This window comes from Pelobates fuscus, chromosome 5 (genome assembly GCF_036172605.1).
Source record: "Pelobates fuscus isolate aPelFus1 chromosome 5, aPelFus1.pri, whole genome shotgun sequence".
Classification (NCBI taxonomy): domain Eukaryota; kingdom Metazoa; phylum Chordata; class Amphibia; order Anura; family Pelobatidae; genus Pelobates; species Pelobates fuscus.
The window spans coordinates 215,776,875-215,803,408 of NC_086321.1; the positions used below are offsets into that span (position 1 = coordinate 215,776,875).

The following is a 26,534-nucleotide window of genomic DNA, read 5'->3' on the forward strand; positions in this document are numbered from 1 at the left end:
TGTTTACAGCAGAAAGTGTTAATTCTAGGTGGACCTGGCACCCAGACCACTTCATTAAGCTGAAGTGGTCTGGGTGCCTATAGTGGTCCTTTAAGTCCAGTCATTTTAGACTTGATGTTTAGCTATAAAATCTTCTGAATTCAGTTTCAGTAACAACATATAGTCCATAGTCTCTAAGAAGGAGGTGATTGTGTAACTGTCTTGTACCATTGAATTCATTTTCAGATAAAGTGCTTTTATTCCAGATTGTTGATCAATTTTATTTGACCATAGAGTCATTGGCCTGTGAAATGGGAAAGCTTAACAAACAAAATGAATTGCTGTTAGAGAACAGAAAGCAAAATAATGTGCAAAGATAACAGGTTTTTACAATAGTACAGCTTTTTGATTGCAGCAATAACAGTTTATAAAGCAATATAATGCAGCCAATTAGTATGATGTGCAATCATATTCCTATTTAAGATGAAATTAAAATTGGGACATTATTACTTACATAATAACCTATACATTTGTGAGCAGTTCTTGCAACCATATTTATTTAATTTGTTTCATCCTGGTTTTGCAAGATCTTGTACAGCATGCATTTGCCATACAAGCCATAGATACCTTGCACTGATTTTCTCACACCTTTCATTGAGAAAGCATGTATTGTGGCTGGGAACAGCAAGTTCTGAGGCTCCTTTTATAGAGTAGCTTGCATTTTAAATTCAAAGGTACATTGGCTGAAAAAACAGAGGCATCGTGTACTTTAGCAACAAACTACGAAAAGATTATTTTTTGACCCCAGAATGTCAGTCAGATCTCCCCTTGGTATTGGCCCTGAATATATTTGTTTAATTTTATCATATCCTCTCTGATGTGCAATTTTTCTAAATGAACAGATTTACATTTGTTAGCGTTTTTTCATGACTAAAATCTTCCATTCCACTTATTAATTTTGTAGAACAGGTGCTCAAAACTGCACGTCATATTCAATCTGTGGTCTTACCATTGATTTATAAAGAAGCAAAATTATATTTTCACCCTGGGAATTAATAACCTTTTTTATGCATGGCAATACCTATTGAGCTTAGCAATTTTTACCTTGTTTGTTTCCTAATGTTGATAACAACACACACACACACACACACACAGGCAGACAGTCACACACACAGGCAGACAGCCACACACACACACACAGGCAGACAGTCACACACACACACACACAGTCAGACAATCACACATAGTTACCTCTGTTCATTATGGAGGTGGGAGTAGTGCAGCTCCTGGATTCTGGTTGTTGGAGGAAGCAGGGACTCCTTCCTGCTTCCCCTGCAGCAGTTACACTGCACTTTTAGCTCCGCATCCGCCGCAGGTAAGCCCCGCCCCGGCGCATAGTAAGCATGCATTAAATATTGTCATGGGCAACTTGTATTTTATGCAACATTTGATTACATGCCACCTCAGTTTGGATCTTAGCCCTCCCCCATCTCCATCATATGGTCCTGAGCTAAAACCCGTCTTTTTTCCTGTTCTGTCTTTATTTTGTAGACTTCTGTGGACCATGACAGCTGGGTAATTTACAGCCCTCCCAGTAATCCATAAAATAATCCAACAGCAAACCGTTCAGCTAAAATGATCAAAGTGGGTGCTTACTCTGTTTATTTTTTTTCATAATTAAATTCCTTACCACTTGGATGGACTTTCTTACAATCCACCTGCATTAGATACGCTGTTCCCCAGGCTGTTAGAAGAAACAGCTTCCTCCAGTGTAGCAGACCTGAATCAGGGGCATTGCAAGGCTTAAAAAACACCGAGAGCTTTAGCCCAATACACATCTTGGTAACCCCTCACTAAAGCCCCCAACTCTGGTCCCTCTTAAATGCCACCCCTTAATACATCTTTTGGCAAACTCACAGATACATTCATAATTATACACACTCATAGTTAGATGCTCACAGATACACACAGATTCACAGATGCATACATAAAGCCACAGATACACAGACATACACTGACATAGAAAATGCCACACATAAACACACATACATAGGCAAGCACACAAAAGCAATTTACACAGAGACTGGCTATACTCAGCCATAGACAAACACACAGACCGAGACATGCACATGCACAGATACAAATACACAGCCACACACATGCATAGACAGGCACATAGACATTCACAGACACATATAGGAACACATACACAGACAAACACAGAAACACTTACACACGGAGCCCGTGGTCTAGGTGCCTATAGTGGTCTTTAAAGCTACGGGTATAGAGAAACAGTGACAATATTTACCTGGTTTGTTTAAACATTTGTTTTTTAAACACCTACTTAAAAATAGACGTTAAAATAGACTACTTCAAGCAACTCCAAGTGAGATTCATTCATGGGCTTCCCATGGAATTGAATATAAAACTTGGAAGACAAATGCATATTTTCACAGGCAGACAGGACATAGATAACACTAAGACTTTGATAAGGTAACCCATTACACACTAAAAAGGTTAAAAACTAAATGTTGCATTGACATATTAACACATTACATTACATAAAAGTTGCAGAAAATCCGTAAAATAAGAATAACAGTAATAAATTGAGTTTTGCTTGCTGTGCTGATCCATATAACTCTTCACGTTTTATATTTCTTTATACATGTGCTGTTTCACAAAGAATTGTGTAAAAGCACTGGCGTACATACCGGGCCTGTCACTCCAGGGGGCCCGGCCACCCTGCGGACCCCTGCGACCGGGTACCCACCATTATCTTTTGTGGCCCTGGCAGTGCCGTCCAAGGGGTCCATCGGGTGGCCCATGCTGTCAGGGCCACCCGATGGATATGGATTGTAAGGGGGCCCGGTCAGCGCTGGGCGCTTTAACAGCGCGACCGGGCCCCCTGTGATTACATCACAAGCTTGGAGGAAGTGACTGCACGTCACTCCTCCCAGCTATTACTGAGAGCCCGCGCGGGAGGAAGACCAGGGAGTCAGAGTGGGAACTCTGACTCCCATCCACCTGAGCCACCACTGGACTCCAGTCACCCGCCTGTACCTAAAAGGTAAGAAACAGGAGGGTGACTTAAATATTATGTGTGTGTTTGTATGTGTCTGTCTGTATGTGTGCCTGTTTGTATGTATGTCTTTGTATGTCTGTGTGTGTGCTTGTCTGTTTGTATGTATGTATGTGCGTCGTGTGTGCGTGTGTGTGTGTGTATATATGTATGTATGCCTGTGTCTGCCTGTGTGTGTGTGCCTGTCTGTTTGTATGTATGTGTCGTATGTGTGTCAGTCTGTATGTGCCTGTCTGTGTGTGTGTGCCTGTCTGTATGTATGTGTGTGTGTGTGTCTCTATGTGTGTGTGTGTCTCTATGTGTGTGTGTGTCTGTGTGTGTGTGTGTGTGTGTGTGTCTGTCTGTCGGGGGAGGGGGGGGGAATCGGGAGGGGGCCACGGATCAGTTTTGCACTGGGGCCCCATGGATTGTGTGTACGCCACTGTGTAAAGAGATCTACTGAATACTATTATATACTCTTATATGATTACAATAGAAATGAATAACAAATCACAATAAACAGAGGAATTTATTTCAAGTGTACAGCAGTCAAAAACAAACATTTTTGCAACCTGGCACCAAAATAAAAAAGAAAAATGTGGTACACTTCTTTAAGGCTGTGTTTTAAAGTTAAATAACATCATTTAATTATAACAACTCCCTTTGCACCATGAATGGCTTAACAAATGTTCCCAATAGATCTCCCTTTTGTTATGTTATGTTCTAAAAACATATATGCATTATCAGTTCCCTTTATTTCTGTTTGACCAAAAAAAACCATTAATTTAATACATTATCTAAATGAATAGCTTTCATCATCATACTCTAAATCCTCATCATCTTCATCTTCCAAAAGTCCATATTTAAATTTCCTATACACTGTCCCATCCTGGCCCATGTACACAATGTCATCATCGTCATCGTCCTCTTCCTCGTCGTCATCGCGGTCATGATACTCAATTACTTGGTCATGCTGGAAGCTAGAAGTACTTTCTCTGGTACTCTTAAATGACTGGAATGATTTTGATTGATCTGGAAGCTTTTCGTAGCCAGCTTTGGTGACAGACTTAACTTTTGCCTTATATCGGCGCCAAAAAAATACAATGCCGCCAATGATGAGCATCAACAGGATAAACGTAGCAATAAACAGTGCAATCTTCTTATTTCCTTTGTTTTCTGCCAAAAGCCCAGTCCTTAATATACATTCATCTGTAAGATAAACAAACAGAAAAGAATTCTAAATGTCTTAACAGTTCAACTTTATACAAATATGATTAAAAAGCATGCACAGTCACTTGTGAGTATAACAAGACAACCTTTTACTTTGAAACCCTGAGAAATAAACTATGAGCAAGTTGCACAATTATAAAACACGACTAATTAAAGAATTTATAAAAAAAAAAAAAGCATGCACAGTGCTGGTAAATTCTATAATTTACTCATGCACTGCACGTTATGACGAAGCTCTATATTCTCCCTTATATTCACATCCTGATATTAAACACCAAACAAACCCAATGTATGTCCACACAGTCCACTACAAAATTAACCCCTTCTCTTTCCATATTAGATCCCCACATTGACCTGCAATTAACCTGTACCTGCCATACTAGAACCCCTCATTTCCCTGCAATTTAGAAATCTCTCCCCAATTTACATTCCCACATTCCCTTGGCAATTCACCTGATCCAAGCCCCTATTTAAATCCACATGGATGTTTTTTTGACCTGCTACAGTTATTGTTATGTCCGGAACACTGAAGTGGGAGCTGTGCATTTCAAAGTAGCATACCTCTGCGCACACTGAACTAAAAAATTCAATGAACCAGCAGCAATTCCAGGAAGTAAAGTCCAAAACAACTCCTCTTCTAGTGGTTAACAATCGATGAAAACTATTATGGATTTAAATTCTCCTGATTCTAAGTCAGGCATTAGTCAAGTATCACGAGGAAACATAGCTCCCATGCCAACAGTTGGCAATTACTGTTTTTCTTGTCATAATGGACTTCAGATTTCTTCTCATAGCAGTGCAATTCATCATACAATTCTGCTTGCTTGTTTTCAAATGAATCTCACTACAGCAATGAAATGCATTTTAAAATAGCATGGATCATCAGATCGTAGCAGTTTCAATTCACTTTATAGTGGATAATAAAGAGAACCTCGGGAGAATTTATCTGCCAAACTGAAGACATTTGAGAAAAAAAGAGAGTAATTGATACCACTCAAAGTGAATAGAGCCCCATGTGTTCCACCATTTCAAATTTAACCCAAGAAGGGAAAAAAGATATTAGTCTTGCGCAACTTGAATTTGCAGTGCACCCCCTGGTGCTATACCTTTAATTTCAGGAGGACAAAGTAAAACAAACGTTTAGAGCAATTGCCCTTTATCAATGCTAATGTCCATTTCTCTGAAATATTATTTGTTACCTTATCTCATGGTTACAGGCCTGGATTGGCCATTGGGTAAACCAGGCAAAAGCATGGTGGACCGTGATGGCTTTGGGCCGACGCTATCTTACTTACCGGCCCATACAGGGCTGGTGCTATTCAAGCATCTTCCCTACCGGCCCATGTAGGGCCGCGCTATTCAAGCACAGGCCTTGCTATGTGCCTTCAAAAATCTCCCTGACTGGCCCAGTGGCAGTTGAATGCAAAGAGCAAGGGATGTAGGACCCAGGAACTCTAGTCTGTAGCTCTGACAGTTTCTGAATGCTCCGCTTGTGACCTCAGAGAATTGTCACGGTTACCAAAGTAAATGCTCCGTCATAGCACAGTACCGGTTCTTGTGAGAGGAGTGAACTGTAGCAGGAGGAGCTGCAGGCTACAGTCACTCACTAAACCCAGGGCTTGTAATGTCCCCCCTCCCTGGTCAAAGGTAAGAAAAGAGGGGTGAAATAAAGGTTTTTGTTTTTTTATAATAAAATTAAATATCAAAACATTGTAGTATTAAAAAAATTACACACATACATATATATATACTTTTCTTACCATCTCCACCCCACACACATAATATAGGCCTTTAACTATACACACACTGCATTCCAGACACACTTTGGATCCTCTACACACACTAGATCCAGTACACACACTGTATCCCCTACACACACACAATGGATCTCATATTATATATAAATTATTTTACCAGGAAACATACAATGAGTTTTCAAGTATGTCCCCAAACATTGCATTGTTCCAATATGGTACTATAAAATACAAAATAATATATTAAATAATAATAAAAGCTACAAATTTAACACAGAACACGTACAGATAAGAAATATAATCAACCATGATTACGGGTGCATTCTGTAAACAGGTATAGTGACAAAGAACTCTCAAAAGATTTTAGACTGGGAGAGGATTTGATGGTGTGAGTGAGGCTATTCCTTAATCGTGGTGCTCTGTAGGAGAATGAGGATTGAGACACTTTCTTTTTGTATTGTGGTATGATAAATACTGTGCTGGTACTGGATTGGAGGTTATAGGAGGTGGAAACAACTGGGCAGAGCATTATATTCAGGTAGGGTGGAAGCTTCCCCAAAAAAGCTCTTAAACACAAGGCAGTCATTGAATATAGGGATATAGTATAAGCATCTGTGCTGCAATCTCACCTTCAAAACTACACTGAATAACTCTGTCGCTTTGCATTACAATGTAATCACATGACCCATCATTGTGGCATGTTAAATTGGCTATCGCTGGAATCTAGATGCAACCTCCACCTCTCCAGCCTTGTGTTTAATAGCTTCTGGGATGCTTCCACCCTACCTGAATAGAATGTTCTGCAGAGTTGTCGCATTAACATTTAATGTACAATCTGTTTCCTTACTGTAGGGCTTAGACAGGATTTGTGTCTGTACAGGGCACCTAGTTTTGGATAAAATTTTGATGAGAGTTTTTCAATATGGAGGCCAAATGATAGGTTAGGGTCTATCCACACACCTAGATATTTGAAAAAATGGACTGCAGTCAGTGTGTTATTTGATTTTATTATGATGCAAAGATGGGAATTTTGAAGTTTATGTATTTTAAGCACTGTTCCAAAGATCATTGTGATGGTTTTGTCAGGGTTTATGAACAGTTTATCTGTGACAGACTTGGTTTGCTTAGTTTGCGGTTTTGTCTGCATACATGTGCACAGTTGATTCTTTGTAGACATTAGGTAGATCATTTATGAATAATGTGAATAGGAGGGGGACGAATATCGCGCCTTGTGGTACACCACACATGACTTGGAGAGCAAGGGAGGCACTGTCAGAAAAGGACACATATTGCAATCGATCTGATACATATTATTGAAACAAGGTTAGCATATCCTATATACACCCTAAAGCCACTATAGACACATTACGCACAATGCACAACCTACACATATACTACATTCCTGACATACAAACTACATCCCCTATACATACTCCCCTATGGATGCACTAGATCCTCTGTATTCAAATAAACACACACTACATTCCCTAAACACAAACTCTCTACAGTACCTCCACACACCACATCCCCTATACACATATAAACGACAGCCCCTATGCATTAACTCACTACATCCCTTATACACACACTATTCCCCCTATATACACACACACACACACACACACACACACACACACACTCACTCATTCTCTACAGCCCCTAGCCACGCATAGAACACAACAAACACAACACAAGGGAAAGCAACCTATTTATACAAAACACCACATCACAATCAGCTCATTCTATGCACACACAATCCCACAAGAAGCCTCCAAACACATGCACAATATGTTTTTCTGGTCCTTTTGTATTCTGGTATCCTACTTATGAAGCACTAGAGACAAGTCACAAGCAAAATCAGCACACGCTTGTCATTACATTTACTTGTGCTGCATAGAACAATTACAGGGTCTTCGTCTCATGCGAGAGCTCTTCAGCAGGTCTCTGCACATGGACTGCCCTGGAAGAGCATTGGACTACAGTAATTTGCTCACTTTGACAGGGGACATGCTTGCCATTGGTGTTGACAAAATACCAGGGGTCAAGTCCTAGGGAAAAAAGTGTGGGAACTCACCCAAGATTACCGCCCCCCCTCCCCTGCCCTATGCATATAGTGCAGTGCATGTATAATGAATGTAGTGTGTTTGTAGTGAATGCAGAGTATGAATAATGAATGTAGTGTGTGCAGAGTGTGTATAATTAATATAGTGTGTTTGTTGTGAGTTCAGTGTGTGTATAATGAATGTAGTGTGTTTGTAGTGAATGCAGAGTATGAATAATGAATGTAGTGTGTTTGTAGTGAGTGCAGATGGTGTATAATACATGTGGTGTGTTTGTAGTGAGTGCAGAGTGTGTATAATGAATGTAGTGTGTTTGTAGTGAATACAGAGTATGAATAATGAATGTAGTGTGTTTGTAGTGAGTGCAGTGTGTATAATAAATGTAGTGTTTTTGTAGTGATGGCAGAGTGTGTATAATGAATGTAGTGTGTGTGTAGTAAGTGCAGATTGTGTATAATGAATGAAGTGTGTTTGAAGTGAGTGCAGTGTGTATAATAAATGTAGTGTGTTTGTAGTGAGTGCAGTGTGTATAATGAATGTCGTGTGTTTGCAGTGAGTGCAGTGTGTTTGTAGTGAGTGCAGAGTGTGTATAATGAATGTAGTGTGCTTGTAGTGAATGTAGTGTGTAGTGAATGTAGTGTGTAGTGAATGCAGAGAGTGTATAATGAATGCAGAGTGTGCATAGTGAATGTAGTGTGTGTAGTGAGTACAGTGTGTATAGTGAATGTAGTGTGTTTGTAGTGAGTGCAATGTGTGTATAATTAATGCAGTGTGTGTAGTGAATGTAGTGTGTTTGTAGTGAATGCAGAGTATGAATAATGAATGTAGTGTGTTTGTAGTGAGTGCAGATGGTGTATAATACATGTGGTGTGTTTGTAGTGAGTGCAGAGTGTGTATAATGAATGTAGTGTGTTTGTAGTGAATACAGAGTATGAATAATGAATGTAGTGTGTTTGTAGTGAGTGCAGTGTGTATAATAAATGTAGTGTGTTTGTAGTGATGGCAGAGTGTGTATAATGAATGTAGTGTGTGTGTAGTAAGTGCAGATTGTGTATAATGAATGCAGTGCTTTTGTAGTGAGTGCAGATTGTGTATAATAAATGTGGTGTGTTTGTAGTGAGTGCAGAGTGTGTATAATGAATGAAGTGTGTTTGAAGTGAGTGCAGTGTGTATAATAAATGTAGTGTGTTTGTAGTGAGTGCAGTGTGTATAATGAATGTCGTGTGTTTGCAGTGAGTGCAGTGTGTTTGTAGTGAGTGCAGAGTGTGTATAATGAATGTAGTGTGCTTGTAGTGAATGTAGTGTGTAGTGAATGTAGTGTGTAGTGAATGCAGAGAGTGTATAATGAATGCAGAGTGTGCATAGTGAATGTAGTGTGTGTAGTGAGTACAGTGTGTATAGTGAATGTAGTGTGTTTGTAGTGAGTGCAATGTGTGTATAATTAATGCAGTGTGTGTAGTGAATGTAGTGTGTTTGTAGTGAGTGCAGAGTGTGTATAATGAGTGCACAGTGTGTATAATGAATGCAGTGTGTTTGTAGTAAGTGCAGATTGTGGATAATGAATGCAGTGCTGGATGAAGTGTGTGTGTGTGCTGGATGAAGTGTGTGTGTGCTGCATGATGTGTGTGTGTGCGCTGCGTGATGTGTGTGTGTGTGTTTGTTGGATGATGTGTGTGTGTGTGCTGGATGATGTGTGTGTGTGTGTGTGTGTGCTGGATTATGTGTGTGTGTGCTGGATGATGTGTGTGTGTGTGTGTGTGTGTGTGTGTGCTGGGTGATGTGTGTGTGTGTGTGCTGGGTGATGTGTGTGCATGTGTGTGTGTGCTGGGTGATGTGTGTGTGTGTGTGTATGTGCTGGATGATGTGTGTGTGTGTGTGTGCTGGGTGATGTGTGTGTGCTGGATGATGTGTGTGTGTGTGTGTGTGTGTGCTGGATGCTGTGTGTGTGTGTGCTGGATGATGTGTGTATGTGTGTGTGTGTGTGTGCTGGATGATAGGGGGGAGCATTTTTTTTTTTTTACTTTATGTGTTTATATTATCTCCCCCTCCCTGCTTCTTACCTGCTTCTTACCTTGTCAGGGAGGGGGGAGATCGCCTGGTGGTCCGGTGGAGGGAAGCAGCCGCTGCACACAGGGGCCATCACACGCTGTGTTCCCTCTCCAGCTCTAACTCTCGCGAGACTCGCCTGTGCGGAGCGTTGTCATGGTAACCCGTGGCAACGCTCTGAAAGCCGCGGGTCTCGCGAGAGTTAGAGCTGGAGAGGGAACACAGCGTGTGATGGCCCCTGTATGCAGGTAGCAGGGCAGGTCCTGCAGGATCACTAGCGGGAACGGCGTTCCTTGCTTTGGAAAAAGTGCAGGAACGCCATTCCCATGCGTTCCTGCAGGACTCGAGCCCTGCAAAATACCATGCCTTTCTGGCCCCGCATTCCTTATCACTGAGCCTCTGAGTGATTAAAAAATATCCGGGCCAGATTTTTTCTAAGTCTGGCCCTAAAGAGTAATTTCCTAGAGTTTTTATTTAGAATGCGTGCTGGCATGAAGATACTGACTGCTCCAATTATGTACAATGACTTTGGCACTATTAATAACATTCATATTTTTGCTATTACCCAAAGATTTTTACCACAAAGTAACTTTACCTAGTGTTTCAGCACAATCGCAGCATTCTCCTGAATCCTCTGGTTTGGTAGTGCAGCAATGAACACATCGACTTTCGTCCACATATAGAACAAAACTTGCTGGACACACTGTGCAGTTGAGAGGGCCTGGTCCCTTACACTCTACACAGCTATCATGGCATCTGTCACATTTCACATCTGGGTCCTATAAAAATATACAAACACAATAATTGCCTAATATAGTTACATAGGTACATACCTGAAAAGAGACATGTGTTCATCAAGTTCAGCCTTTCTCAGATTTGTTTGTCCTGTTTATCCAAAAGAAGGCAAAAAACCTAGTCTGAAGCACATCCAATTTTGCAACAAACTAGGAAAACAAATCCATTCTTGACCCCAGATTGGGAGTCAGATATCTCCTTGGATCAAAAGGCTATTACCCCACTAAGTAAAATTGATATCCCTGTATATTATGTTGCTGCAAGTATTTATCCAATTGCTGTTTAAATATCTGTATAGACTCGTGTTGTTATCCCTAATTCACTACCATTTAGGGTGTAAATTTCTTGTGCACCCCATAACTTATTTTTTCTACATTAAATTTAATCTGCCATTGGAGCACTCAGTCTCCCAATCTATCTAAATCCCTCTGCAGAAAATCTATATCCTGCTCACATTGTATTACTTTACAGGGTTTTGTGTCATCTGCAAACACTGAAACATGGCTTGGTCACCTACGTCAGGATCGTTTATATATATGTTGAATAGAAGTGGACCCAGAACAGAATCCTGAGGGACACCACTTACCACTTTTGTCCTGCTTGAAAATTTACCATTAAATTTACCATGGACTGCCCTGGAATTTACTCTCTGTACTCAAAAACATGACTTTTTATCCAGATCTAGACAATGTATTTTCTGACCAATACCATTCACAACCAATTAATGAACAAATCATTATATAATTACTCTATCAACATAATAATGACATCTTCCATAAGCTGTCCTGAGCTATGTCCTGCAGTGCAGAGCTACTTCATGGCTAACAGTGTCAGATTATCGCTCTCAATTAGCTAAATCCTTATTCCCTCAATGAGCTAAGTACTGCTTTACTCAAAGAGAGAGCTTCCAGCACTCCTGTCACGGTAATATACCCCAACACGCAGGAATAGTTCAGATAGTCAAGAGACAAGAAACCAGGGTTCGTCTTACTGGACCTTAGAATGGCCGGACTTGGACGAGTATAAGAAAGACAGAGTCTAGAACAAGCCGAGGTCAAGGGAACTGAGAGACAGCGTAACGTAGAACAAGCCGAGGACTGGTACACAGAGGACAAAACAGCGGATAAGCAAGCAAGGATAAAGAGAGAGCGGAGTCAGGAACAAAGCCAAGGTCAAGCACCAAAAAACCAACTGAACGATACAAGCACTAAAGGGAACTGGACAGAAACCACGATAGGGCAAGGAGCAAAGGAAACAGGTGAGTATAAATACCCTAATGTTCACTTTGATTGGCCCCTGTCATATCCACGCCCCCAAAACGTGAGTGTATGGGAAACGTGGCATGACAGGGGCCAATGGGAGACTGATTCTAATTTAGTCTCCCACTGTCCCTTTAAGAGCGCGCCCGAGACGCGCGGCGCGCTCTTAGTGTCGGGCGGGACACGTGACCGCTTCTCGCGGTCACTGCCCGCCTGACTGATCTTATTGTTGGCTGAGCCGCGCGCGGCTCGTGCAGGAGCAGGACCGCGCGCGGCGAGAAGAGAGGACCCCGGCCGGCCCCTGGAGAGGGTAAGTACCGCTACAGTACCCCCCCTGAAGACACGCCCACCGGGCGGGGAGGAGCAGGCCTGGCAGGAAAACGAGCGTGGAAAGAACGCACAAGGCGAGGAGCGTGAACAGCGCCAGCGGAAATCCAACTGCGTTCCTCAGACCCATAGCCCTTCCAATGTACCAGATATTGGAGGCGACCCCGAAGAAAACGAGAGTCAATTATAGCCGCCACTTCAAATTCCTCATGGCCCTCCACAGAAACCGGAGGAGGAGGAGGGACATGCCGAGTATAACGGTTGCACAGGAGGGGTTTTAACAAGGAGGTATGAAACACGTTAGGAATGCGTAGATTCCTCGGAAGATCCAATGCATACGAGACAGGATTAACCACATGCAAGATACGAAAAGGACCAATAAAACGAGGGGCCAACTTCATAGAAGGCACACGAAGACGAATATTGCGAGTAGAAAGCCAAACCCGGTCTCCCACAGCATAGGATGGAGCCGCCCTGCGATGCTTGTCTGCCTGAACCTTCTGGCGAGCAGCGGAAGCCACCAAAGAACACTGAACCTGCTCCCAAGTATTACGTAGACTAGCCAAATGTTCATCCAGAGCTGGCATGCCCTGCAAGGAGAACGCAGCTGGAAGAACCACGGGATGCCGGCCATAAACAACGTAAAAAGGGCTGTTACCGGAGGATTCATGAGCAGCATTATTACGAGCAAACTCAGCCCAAGGAAGAAGGTCAGCCCAATTGTTCTGATGGTGGGACACGAAACAACGAAGATACTGCTCTAGAGATTGGTTGGCACGTTCAGCAGCTCCATTAGACTGGGGGTGGTAAGCGGAAGAAAACGAGAGGGAGATACCCATCTCTGTACAAAACGTTTTCCAGAATCTGGAGATAAACTGGCTACCCCTATCGGACACGATCGAAGTGGGAATACCATGCAACCGAAACACCTCCCTGGCAAAGATAGAGGCAAGTTCCTTGGATGATGGCAATTTGACAAGGGACACAAAATGAGCCATCTTAGAAAAACGATCCACAATCATCAGGATGACAGTTTTACCATTAGAGGGAGGTAATTCAACAATAAAATCCATGGATATATTGGACCACGGCCTCTCGGGTATGGGCAACGGATGCAACAACCCACAGGGAACTCTGTGGGAGGACTTCATACTGGCACAAGTACTACAGGCATTAACGTAATCGGTTACGTCCTTGCGCAAGGAAGCCCACCAGAAATATCTAGAAACTGCTGAGAATGTCTTAGAAATACCAGGGTGTCCAGCAGTTCTAGTGTCATGATATAATGACAAGATGTCTCGTCTCTCCGGTATATCAACGAATAGCTTATCAGCAGGCCTCTCCCCAGGAGCCAAGTTTTGTTTAGCCTGAATAGCTTGTAAGAGGGAAGACGAAATAGAAAGAACAGTAGTAGCTATTATTCTGTCAGGCGGAATGACAGGGGTAACATCGATCTCGAGTTTGTCAGTAGTCTCGAATTGTCTGGACAGAGCGTCAGCTTTAGTATTACGATCACCTGGTCTGTATGTGATTATGTAATTAAAACGAGACAAAAACAGAGACCACCTGGCCTGCCTAGAAGACAATCTTTTTGCTTCACTGAGATAGGAGAGGTTTTTGTGATCTGTTAAAATGAGGATGGGATCCCTAGTACCCTCTAGCAGATGTCTCCATTCCTTGAGCGCCAAAATGATAGCAAGGAGTTCACGATTGCCTACATCATAATTCTTCTCTGCTTTGGACATCTGTCTGGAAAAGAAGCCACAAGGGTGTAACGGCTTTTCAGGTGAATCTCTTTGAGACAAGATAGCACCTACCCCTATCTCAGAAGCATCAACTTCAAGAATAAAGGGCAGTGAAGGGACAGGATGCTGTAAAATAGGAGCAGAGGCAAATGAAGCCTTCAGGAATTCAAAGGCCTCGAGTGCTTCTGGTTTCCAGACATGAGTATTACCATCCTTCTTGGTCATTCTGGTTATAGGTGCTACAATGGCAGAAAACCCTTTAATAAAACGCCTATAATAATTTGAGAACCCCAGAAAACGCTGAATGGCTTTCAAACCCTGAGGTAGAGGCCATTCCATAATGGCAGAAAGCTTCTTGGGATCCATACGAAAACCCTTGGCAGAGATTATATAACCCAAGAATTGGACTTCAGATTGATCAAATGAACATTTTTCGAGTTTGCAATAGAGACCGTTAACCAGAAGAGTTCTCAACACTAATTTAACATGCATGTGATGAGTCTGTAAATCAGTAGAATAAATTAATATGTCGTCCAAGTATACTATAACGAATGTATGTATATATTGACGTAGGACATCATTAATAAATTCTTGAAAAACTGCTGGGGCGTTACAAAGGCCAAAGGGCATCACAGTATATTCGTAGTGGCCACTCCTGGTATTGAATGCGGTCTTCCATTCGTGATCCTTTTTGATACGTATGAGATTGTAAGCACCCCTAAGGTCCAATTTAGTAAAAACTGTGGCCTGTTTAAGCCTATCAAATAGTTCTGTGATCAAAGGTATGGGGTACGCATTTTTGACGGTGATTTTATTTAGGCCCCTATAGTCAATACAAGGCCTTAATTCGCCATCTTTCTTAGATACAAAGAAGAAACCAGCCCCTGCCGGGGAAGAGGATCTTCTTATAAATCCCTTCTCTAAAGATTCCTTAATATATTCCTCCATAACCAGATTCTCCTGAGGAGATAAAGGATATATTCTCCCTTTGGGAGGCATCGTACCAGGTAGTAAATTAATAGCACAGTCGTAAGGCCTGTGAGGTGGCAATTTTTCAGCCTCCCTTTTATCAAAAACAGATTTAAGAGACAGGTACTGAGGGGGTATGACCGTAGGCACGGGAGGAATATTAGTAGAATTCAAAGGGGTGATTTTAACAATACAAGACTCTTGGTAAGAATCACTCCAAGAAACTATTTGTCCTGACTCCCAATCAATGGTGGGATTATGAGTACGCAACCAAGGATACCCTAACACGAGGTGAGAGGAAGGAGAAGTAATGATCTGAAACTGAATGGTCTCAGAGTGTAACACCCCTGTAGACATATGTAGTGGAACAGTTTCATGTGTGATAACTGGAGAGCATAATGGTCTACCATCTATGGCCTCAACGGCCAAGGGTGTCTCCTTCTCTCTGGTGGGTATGTTATTCTCCTTGACAAAACTGGAATCAATAAAGTTTTCGGCCGCTCCGGAATCAACCAGGGCTAGTATATTCCCTACTATGCAGTTACTACCAAGGTGCAGGGAAACAGGGAGAAGTAATTTATTAAGAGGCAAATGTGAGGACTGTGATGTCACACCCAAGGCCAGTCCTCTATACGGTCTTAGGTGCGATAGTTTCCCAGACGCACGGGACATTCTTGTCTCATATGACCCCTCCTACCACAATAAAGACAAAGTCCCTCCTTTCTCCTATAAAGCTTTTCAGCGTCAGTAAGTTTGGCAACCCCTAACTGCATAGGTTCCTCCTCTGACCCTTTAGATCCCTCGGGAGTCTCAGCTCTAGGTGAGTTAACGGGAACAAAACGTCTATTTCTGGACCTGGTATATAACCTGTCACGGATCCTGTTATCTATATCGATAAGATAGTCAATCAGGTCCTCCAGGGGTACAGGGAGGTCCTTAGCTGCTACCTCATCCAACATAGTTTCAGACAGACCTTCCATAAACGCAGTAGTAAGCCCATTATTAGTCCAATCTACCTGTGAGGCAAGGGTACGGAACTGAATAGCATAATCGGCTACAGATTTAGATCCTTGCTTTATTCTCATTAATGCCCTGGCGGCATTTTTTGACCTTTTAGTCGTGTCAAATGTTCTACGAAACGCTGTGAGGAAGCTATTGAAGTCGTGTACCATAGGCCCATTAGCCTCCCAAATAGGATTTGCCCATTCTAGTGCCTTATCCGTAAGCTGGTGCATAAGAAAACCCACCTTAGATCTATCAGTGGGAAATGAACGTGGGTACATTTCAAAGTGGAATTCCACTTGATTAAGGAATCCCCTACATGTCTTAGCGTCCCCTCCATACCTAGGTGGCGGGGTTAGATGTGCTGAAGCATTAGGCATATTAGCTGTGTCTGGTATAGGGTTTACAGGAGCCGCAGGTACAGGTACCGGAGCTGATCTGGATAACAGTGTCTGGATGGCTTGAGCCATTTGATCCATACGGTGATCCTGTTCTGCGAATCTAGCCTCATGAGTGGCCATCTGTTGTCCTAAACCTGCGGGGTCCATGGCCCTATCGTAATGTCACGGTAATATACCCCAACACGCAGGAATAGTTCAGATAGTCAAGAGACAAGAAACCAGGGTTCGTCTTACCGGACCTTAGAATGGCCGGACTTGGACGAGTATAAGAAAGACAGAGTCTAGAACAAGCCGAGGTCAAGGGAACTGAGAGACAGCGTAACGTAGAACAAGCCGAGGACTGGTACACAGAGGACAAAACAGCGGATAAGCAAGCAAGGATAAAGAGAGAGCGGAGTCAGGAACAAAGCCAAGGTCAAGCACCAAAAAAACAACTGAACGATACAAGCACTAAAGGGAACTGGACAGAAACCACGATAGGGCAAGGAGCAAAGGAAACAGGTGAGTATAAATACCCTAATGTTCACTTTGATTGGCCCCTGTCATATCCACGCCCCCAAAACGTGAGTGTATGGGGAACGTGGCATGACAGGGGCCAATGGGAGACTGATTCTAATTTAGTCTCCCACTGTCCCTTTAAGAGCGCGCCCGAGACGCGCGGCGCGCTCTTAGTGTCGGGCGGGACACGTGACCGCTTCTCGCGGTCACTGCCCGCCTGACTGATCTTATTGTTGGCTGAGATGATTTGACTGCTCACAGTTGGTGGTGGAGGGTGCCAGGCCACTCCTGACACCATAATTAAAACAGCATGCTGTAGGAGTAATGGTGCTTGGAGTGTCTCTTTAAAGTTTAAACTTAATTGATGAACACAAGAAAGTGTATCAAATGCTGCTTGTTGGCATTAGAGGCTTGCACTTGACTGTAACTTGACAAAAAATTCACTAGGATATGTATCAAAAAATCCAGTCATTAACATTCATTTCTTGTATGTATACGTAAACTGAAAACACAAGGGGGAGGTCACCTATCGTTCCGATAGTTATGCGCTCCATCCTCCCATACCACCTCTGGGCCATCTTACAAACTTGCAGAGAGTATATATCCAATTATATGTAAATACCGAGTGTGCTTACTAGGGACCAAGATCTAATTTTGAGTGAGTCACCAGCTTTTCTTGACAGTCTTAGTGAGTAATTTAGGACTTCTGTTAATTTCCTAATTTTATTTTTATTTGTTGTCAGTGTAAATATTTGTTTGTCATCTGCTTTAGTATATGCACTGTGATTGTTTGTTCATAATAATATTATTATGCCTTTGTCTGGTAAAGACTTACATACCTGAAGAGACCAATTTATTGGTGTTTTGAAATTGCATACATATTGTGCTAAATTGTATTTGGTAGGTTTTTATTCTAATTTAATTAAAGGATCAAGGCACCCCATTTATAAATTGTCTTGGAGTAAATGTGGGTGATGTTAAGAGGCGTTTTTATCATTATTTCCATTCTAGTGCAGATTTTAACCCAAATAGCGCATTTTAACCCTTTCACCACCAGAACCAAGCCACGCTCACACTGCAGTAGGCTGTGTTTGCGCAAATTCAATTTTTGTCAAAACCTTCCAAAACAACTTCTAAACTAGTTACATCTCTGATGTCACTGTGGTTTGCTATTAGGGGAAATGTTTTGGACTACTATCCTTAGAGAAATTATGTTATCCAAATACTTCATTTGTTTCATCTCCAAGAAGGAGATATTTACATTTATGGTTACTTGATATTAGTGTTACTTGAAGAAAACAAGGTTCTTTTTTAAGAACTCAAAAAATCTGTTATCAAATAAATATGACCAATTTTGCCAAAAATGTATACCTCTTTGACTTTATACTCTCCAGCGAGACATTCCGAGATACAACTTCCTGTCAACAGCTGGTAGCCCCATGCGCAAGATGTACAATAAAAAGCCCCAAATCCTGTGTGTAATAAAAAAAAAATGTATAAGTTGGAGCTTTGTTAGATATCAAACATATTATTATTATTGGACAGGATAGGTAACATTAGAATAAATACATAAATAAAAAAAACTGATTTATTTAACCTTTTCTCTATTCATGTAACCTTTCTCATTGCTCTTATATACAATTTGTAAAGCAGAGTAAAAAGACTGAAGAAGAAGCCACATTGAGGGCCACCACTATCTATATGCTAACATCTCCACCTTGAGCACTCATTTCAATGATGCTGGTTAGGAGGAAGTGACACATTCTGGTATCTAGATTGAAGAAAAGCATTTAAAACATCTCTTCTCCTATTCCGTTATTAAATACTTAATAGGCACAGACTATATTGATTGCTCTTTCTCAAAAGACTAGTAGGTAGATAGTTTTACTCTAAACCGAGCAGATGCTCTTCTGATGATTAATTGTTGGCCATTGTGAATGATTATGAACCTAGACAGGCTATAGATGGTCTTACTATCACAGGATTTGCAGCTTGTGTGGCATCTTTCACAGGTCCTCTTCATCTTGTTTTCATAGTAAGACTCTGGGCATGAGCTATAACACTGTTGTTTACTGTGCATCAAGAAGTAATTCTTGGGGCAGGAGAGACAGTCAGTAGAATGTGGACCGGAACATTTTTCACATGTCTTGTCACACTTTTCACACTTGCCCGTTGAATTGTCAGCATAATACCTAAAGCCGAAGACAAAAAAAATAAATTATCAATAACCACTTTCATTGAGTTATTTGACCTGAGCAAGCTGAGTGCATGTAAGGTGATTGGGTCTTTGCTGTGACCGCCCTGACGACAAAGCAACTGAAATCATGCAAAGATCAGTGGACTCATTTACTCTCTTTACTGTAGTTTTTGTTGAAGTCCATCTCATATTTTTTTTTTTAATTAATGGTTAAAGTAGATCACTCTTGATTTCTGATAGCTTTTGCATTAGTTTATTACACAGATCTGAAATAAATTTGCCGGACACTGTCAAACTGTACTTAAGATTATTCTTCTAAATATTCCAGCTTCAATGCTAAAATTAAAACTTTAGCATATTTTAACTACATGGACTTGCTTCTACAACATTATGCGTGTCCTTCACTCCTGAGAATTAAACAAACATAATGATCATGATCTTAATAAAGATTTACAAAACTATAAAGACATTAGAAACTGATATGTGGAATTACACTCATATGCAAGCCTCACGTGCAAGTTTCTGGGATGTATATCTAACTTCCAGTCAGATACCATACCTACATGGGCCCCCGTGTAATATTTTGGATAAGCTTTCAAATTATTTGATACTTTTGCATAAACTTTTAAAATGGTTTAATATTTTGAAATTGTTTTAAATTTTTTTTTTATATCTTTTGATATATTTTTATGTTTTAGTAATGTCATCTTGAAAAAATTGTTTAAAAATGTATCCAAAAATATTAAATCATTTGGAAAGATTATCCAAAAATATTTAATTGAAGCCATAATACCTGCATGATGTTTTATTGAAAATGTCAAAAATGACAAGCATCTAGACAATACAGGTTCAAAACTAAGATCACTTGCAGTGAAAATTATATCAGTAAATCAACCCCCACATTTAATATGCAATGAAAATATTGCTTAAGCTGTAATATATAGTGAAGCAAGTATGCAATAAGCCTTTCATTCTCCCTGCTACTTGACATATATTTTTGACATTTTTAAACGATTAAAAAAAAATTTAAACTAAATATTATGTGAGTGCAGTATCTTACCTACATAGTGTAATAAAGAAAGAAGATTGAAGGTAGTATTGGAAAACAATAATTATCCTTTATGGCCAGGTAACTGAGTTATAAATTATATGAAATGAATCAAGTAATAGAATCATACTCGCAGCATATTTAAAGAAAGAGTCAAGTCATTCAAGTCAACCTTTCTGCATAGGGAAACAAAGTAAAATAGCACTCTAATGTTAAAATTATTACTTTAGTTTTAGTTTAGATCAATGACCCATTCTGCCACCTAAAAAGTTAATGCGTTTTGACAGTTGGGGCAGACATTGGGATCAATTTTGATTACTTTTGTCAAATACAATGTTTCTCTTAGAGAAGCATTGAAGACATAGGGCCCATGCACGAAAATCACTGCAATCCACAAATTCAATGTTTTTTTTGAGAAACATTGGATGAGCTTCCTGTGAAGATGGAGAATGTGAAGACCTGCAAAGATCTAAGGACTTTAATGAGGAAGAGCATCTAGTGACTGCCATTTATTGGAAACTGCAGAATTGCTACCTGCTCAGTGGAGTCTCATTGAATATTATGCTGGCCGGTTGTAAGGATTTGCCGCCCCCACCCCCCATATATTGTGGCAGCACAATGAATGTTCTACCCATATCATCCACCCATGTCATGACATCACATATGCCCCATCCCTGAGTGCCTGCCTCTACAGTAGTCTGGCCGACTGGCCAGTATTAAGGCTCTTTGCTGGGTCTGCCTGGGCAGCTCATTTGCCCAGACTCCAGTAAATCTAACATGTGCTATGCATAGGTGTGCACAGCCCATTTCATTAGGGTGTGTGTTGCAAACGTGCCGATGCCATGAGCTTCTGGAGGAGCCTGCTAGCTAGCCTCCTGCCCAAGGACTAGGGGCCACATACAAAGACCCTGCTCAGGAGTTAAATCTCCCCAGCCGCCATTAGCAGCTTTCCCTGGCTGCCCCTGGTTCGGCACTTTTCCTTCAATCGACTGGAACCGAACACTAGCTCCCTGGCAGCTGTTCGCATGCAGAAACCCATGAATTGTCCTCAGCGGTACTTAGGTAACTTCGATCGTTATGGAACTAAATTTGGCATGAGGACTTCGTGGGTTCCCGGTCACCTCAGCGGGACTTTGCCGCAAATGTTATGGTACTGTTTTCGGCATGAGGTGACCATGTGGCTCCCGGACAACTTGGTCCGGGGTTTTGAACAACTTTGCAACCCGCCAGGAGAGCGCTTTTTGGAGGGAAGGTGCCTGAGACTAAGGGGAACAAATGCTACCCGAGACCCAGGTGGAGCACCTCATATTGTGACCGCAGAAGCGCCCGAAAGTTGACCGTCCAAAGCACCAAACGCCCTGGAACTGGTTTGGGCATAGGGCCACGTGTGGGCCCTTTCCTGGTAAGTGTTACCCTGCAATACATTAACCAAATGCCATTTGTAAACAGTGACCAATTTAATGTCCTATTTTTATCTGAATCCTTTTGTCAAGTACAACTAACAATATTCTCTATAGCTATGACAGCCTAATTGTAATATATATATATATATATATATATATATATATATATAAGAATAGACATCTCTGTATTGATCGGACAGTAATTAACTTCTTTAGAAACCATCTTTGCAATATAAATTGGGAAAATAAGAGTAAAAGTTGATTACAAGACTTTCCAAAACAAAACAATCCATTCAATCAAAATAACTAAACATATAATCTAGCTCAGAGCACAGGACCGGATTTTTAAATATATGTACCTTAAGTTTTAGGTTTGTGATCTCCAAAAATAATGAAGAGTGGTTTACTTTTATTATATTGCTGCAATGTTGTTTTGTAAGTAAAATAATATCTTTCTTGTATTCACTTGCTCGTACATCCTGTGGTAATTTCACAGTTCCTTTTACAGCTTATAATAAAAATAGGGCAACACAGCACACAGGATCAATGAGTAAGTCATAAAGCTATGCAAGGTTATGGAATGGAGGTGTGTTCTAATATTTTTCCAAAATTAATCTGCACATGATAAAGCTCTGGGTCACCTTGCGCTAGACTAGACAAAATAATTACATTCTGCAAGGTCTGTTTATCATATCCCTGCTTCAAATCTGATTCCAAATGGATCAAAAGGCGAATGTATTCCTCTAACGATAGCATTTCTACCTCTTATTAAAATACAGCTCTGGTCTAACGTTTTTTTTTTTTTTGCAGACTTAGTGCCTAAGGATATTCTTCTTTCCAAAATATAAAATAATCCTTAAAGGATGTCAACTGTGAGCCCATTTGGAGAACTTTATTGGGACTTTGTAACTCGCAATAGTATTTATTTTCTTAGTCTTTGCATTAAATTACCTGGAGAACCATTCCAAAAGCTGTCTCTTTAGATTATAAACTATAAGCTCTTTTAGGGCTCCAGATTGCAATGTAGTGAGCATGATTAATGCAGTCTCTATGTGTTTCTGTGTTTGATACGGGCAGCGCACTCATGTGGAGTCTTTCTGCTGGGGTTTATGTGCATGAGTGAATGGGGATAAGCAAGCATTATTACCGAAATCCTATTGTTTATGACTGAAAATTAGAAATGTTGGTTGCAGAGTGGGTCAGTAAAATAAATATATAGGAGTAATGAGCAGAAAGATCAGACTGGGTTGTATTCTTTTTCATTTTCCCCACATTTTAAAATGCAGGTTCAAAGATAATACGCAAGACGTGGTGAAGTTAACTATGGTTGGCCTCACCATAAAAAGTTTTTTTGCTTGTTAGATTTTTGAGTACGGTACTTACTTTTAATATAAGACAGATATTAGTATACAAAAAAGGAAATAAACTGCACCTTCCACTACTATTACAGACCTCTCAATTATCCCGCTTTTGGAAGGACATCCCTATTTTATGGTTCTGTCCCACCATCCATATTTAGTTGACAGATTTCCCACATCCAGGAAAATCTGTCAACTTGCACTGTGCGGCCTGAAGACAGGTAACTGTCTTCAGGCCGCACAGTGCAAGTGCATCATTAGACGTGCTCACGCTGTGCAGCGGGCATTACGACTATGCAGAGAGCTCTTCAGCATTGTTATCGGCATGGTCCTGTATGTTGAGGGGCCAGCCTGAATTGCCATTTTAGTTGGAGAGCCCACCCACTTTCTGTGTCAGTCCACTTATTTTGGGCATTGCCAGTTATAAAAGTTTCATCACTTGAGACACCCCACTGTAGGCCCACCGAACCATCACAATGACAAATCTCTAAATGTTGTGAAGTATGTCATAAATTTTAGCATTTGATAACACCAGCATTTATTTAACACATTCCAGTCATACAATGGAGAAATTTAACAAAGAGTAATTGACATACAAAAATAATGTTGACAGACACAAGACCATCCATCAATCCATCCATCCATCTTTCCAATGACCCATGCATAATGAACAAAACACCTACATAGTCTGTCTGTCCATCTACCCATATGTCTATCCATCTTTCTGTCTGTCTACCTGTTTATCAGTCTGTTATCATTCTACCTGTCTTTTTTATCTGTCTGTCTACCTAAAGGGCTTATGTCATTGATATTGCTAATGTGTAAGTGTAAATTCAGCTTGAGCATTATGAAAAATAGGCAAACATCATTTTGGTTTCTAGGGGAACCCAGGATTTGGTCAACAAACTTGAAAACAGTTTAAGAAAAAAATATGGGGTGGCCTGAATAGCCGACTAGAACCATAACCATTATAACAAGCTTTAGTGATTATGCTACATGGACTGTTCCTCTAAAGGCAGCCAGACTGAAATTTCTAATTAATATTAATTGAACTTTAATAGTAAGCAATGCTGCGTGAAGAACCTAATGTGCCCTGGAGAAGTTTTAGTTATTATTTGTATTACAATATATGGTTGAGAATTCTGAGCATATAAATACGGCACGTACCCTGGGATGCAGACCTCCTTGCAGGAGTGACCCAGGAAATACCTGTCAGCTTTACAAGACATACAGCTAGTACTACTTCTCCCACTACATGTGCTACATGTTCCGTGGCAGGGGAGGCAGCGGTTTTCTTCACCTTTGTAATATCCATCTGGGCATTCCTTCATACAGGTAGAATCTGAGAATAATCAAGCAAAACATCACATTGTTTGGTTGACCAGCAAACACTATAATAATAATAATTATTATTATTGTGCATTTACGCTGTACATTTTCACATTTATTGACTATATACATTCAGTGGTTGCCTGTTAATTCATGCAAGATATCCTTACTGTGACATCCATTTTATTATTAAAGATCTTTTATTTCCCTGCTCCATTCACTGATCTTCTCACATGTATTCACTATCATGTGCTTCACAAACATAGATTAAATCCACTCAGATTCTGATAGTCAGAAATATGGAAGTGAATAATACAGGTGTGAGGGTTGGAAGAAAAGCAGGATAGGATGGGTGGTGGTGGTGGTGGGGGGGGGGGAGGGGGTGTAACGAAAACAAAGATAACAGGCAGCAAGTTAGAGTAAAGCAAGCAAATTTATTTAAATATAAAAATCATTATTATTATTAATAGTATTATTATTTATAAAGCGCCAATAAATTCTGCAGGGCTATACAATGGGTGGACTAACAGACACGTATTTGTAACCAGACAAGTTTGACGCACAGGAACAGTGTGATTGAGGGTCCTGCTCAATGAGCTTACATACTAGTGGGAGTGGGCTATAGTAAAATAAAAGGTAAGGGTAGGGTAGAAAAGTAGGTTGGTAGGATAGTGTTCATTGAGGACTTAGTGTTTTGTTTTGATGACAGTTGCAGGAGCGGAATCAGGGTGCGGGGAGGGAAAGCTGTTGACAGATTAATTGATTTGCTTTCCTAAAGAACTGAGTTTTCAAAGATTTTTTGAAGGAGTGGAGACTGGGTGAAAGTCTGACAGAGAGGAGAAGGGCGTTCCATAGGAACGGTGCAGCCCCAGAGAAGTCTTTAGGGTGAGCATCAGAGGTAGGTGTATGAACAGAGGTTAGACGTAGGTCTCCAGCAGCGCGTAGGGGCCTAGACGGGACATATTTGTGTATTAGTGAGAAGGCTGCATCACAGTCCTTCAAGTATAGAATCATCACAGTGATCAAGTGTTATCTTCACCATTTATTTACTGGGAGGATTGAAGATCTGAAGCTTCCCTTAGAAGTCTTATCCTTCTAGAGCTGGTATACCTGAGCCAGTCATGTGCAGGCTCACTAAAATGTGAGTGGGATGTAATAAAGACAATTCTAAAGACAAAGTGATCACATTTATGTTATATAAAGACTAGACTGTCCTATTTGAGCATTTATTTATTTCAATGCAAATTGGAAAGTAGAGAAATATACCCTATCGGCCAACGGTCATCATTTTGACACCAAAACTTGCAAGAGTAACATTGCTATTAGGATGCAATGCAGGATCATGTGTGTCAAAATTGACATGTGTCAGAGGTACCATAAAATTACGCAGGGCGACAGCATTAAGCGTAAAAAATTATGCCAGGATGTGAGCACATAGAGCAGTAACAAAGGGGAGGAGCAGACAACAGGAAAAAGAGAATGCAGAGAGATGAGTTCATATTTTTTGGTGTTCCCTGTTATTAATAGTGAAGCACATGAGAGGGAGCCATAGGCTATAGATCAGTGCACATCTAAATATTACATCAAAAGCATGTACACATGTTTCATTATAAGGAGTCTATGGATATTCACTATTAGAAACAATAAACAGAGTACAGACCACAGATTAACTCATTACATTTTGGTGTGGCACTTACCAAGAAGGTAGAGACCATCTTTGCAGCTTAGGCACTGTTCTGAACTTGGCCCTGTACACCTCAAGCATTGCTTATGACATGGCCGACATCCCCTATGCTCCTGTAAGTACTCATAGAGAGAGCAATCCTTATATGATACACATTCACCTTTACTGTTTTTAGAAAGATCGTGTTTACATTCATCACAAGATGTAGCAGAAGAACAGGACTCACATGTAGTGTCACAGTCTAGAAGAGGCAAATTAGAAGGATACAAATAATAATTAATTCAATGTACTCTATATGTAGAGCAAGAGAGAGAGAAAAATATATTTTAGTCTATCTTAGAGAGCCATAGAGGGGAGGGCACGCACATTGTGTGCCTATGGAGTGTGCCTAC

General features: G+C 40.8%; 1 protein-coding gene across 1 annotated transcript in view; it reads right to left on the reverse strand.

The window, feature by feature from the left end:
- Nucleotides 1-3,552: 3,552 nt before the first annotated feature.
- Nucleotides 3,553-26,534, reverse strand: part of PCSK5 (proprotein convertase subtilisin/kexin type 5) — a 399,481-nt gene continuing 376,499 nt past the window's right edge. The window contains exons 32-37 of the mRNA XM_063455029.1: nt 26,156-26,383; nt 24,297-24,471; nt 19,098-19,315; nt 18,495-18,595; nt 10,723-10,906; nt 3,553-4,246 (exon numbers count right to left, since the gene is read on the reverse strand). Coding sequence (XP_063311099.1) covers nt 3,831-4,246; nt 10,723-10,906; nt 18,495-18,595; nt 19,098-19,315; nt 24,297-24,471; nt 26,156-26,383 — 1,322 coding nt within the window. The 3' untranslated portion in view covers nt 3,553-3,830. The remainder of the gene's footprint in view (nt 4,247-10,722; nt 10,907-18,494; nt 18,596-19,097; nt 19,316-24,296; nt 24,472-26,155; nt 26,384-26,534) is intronic.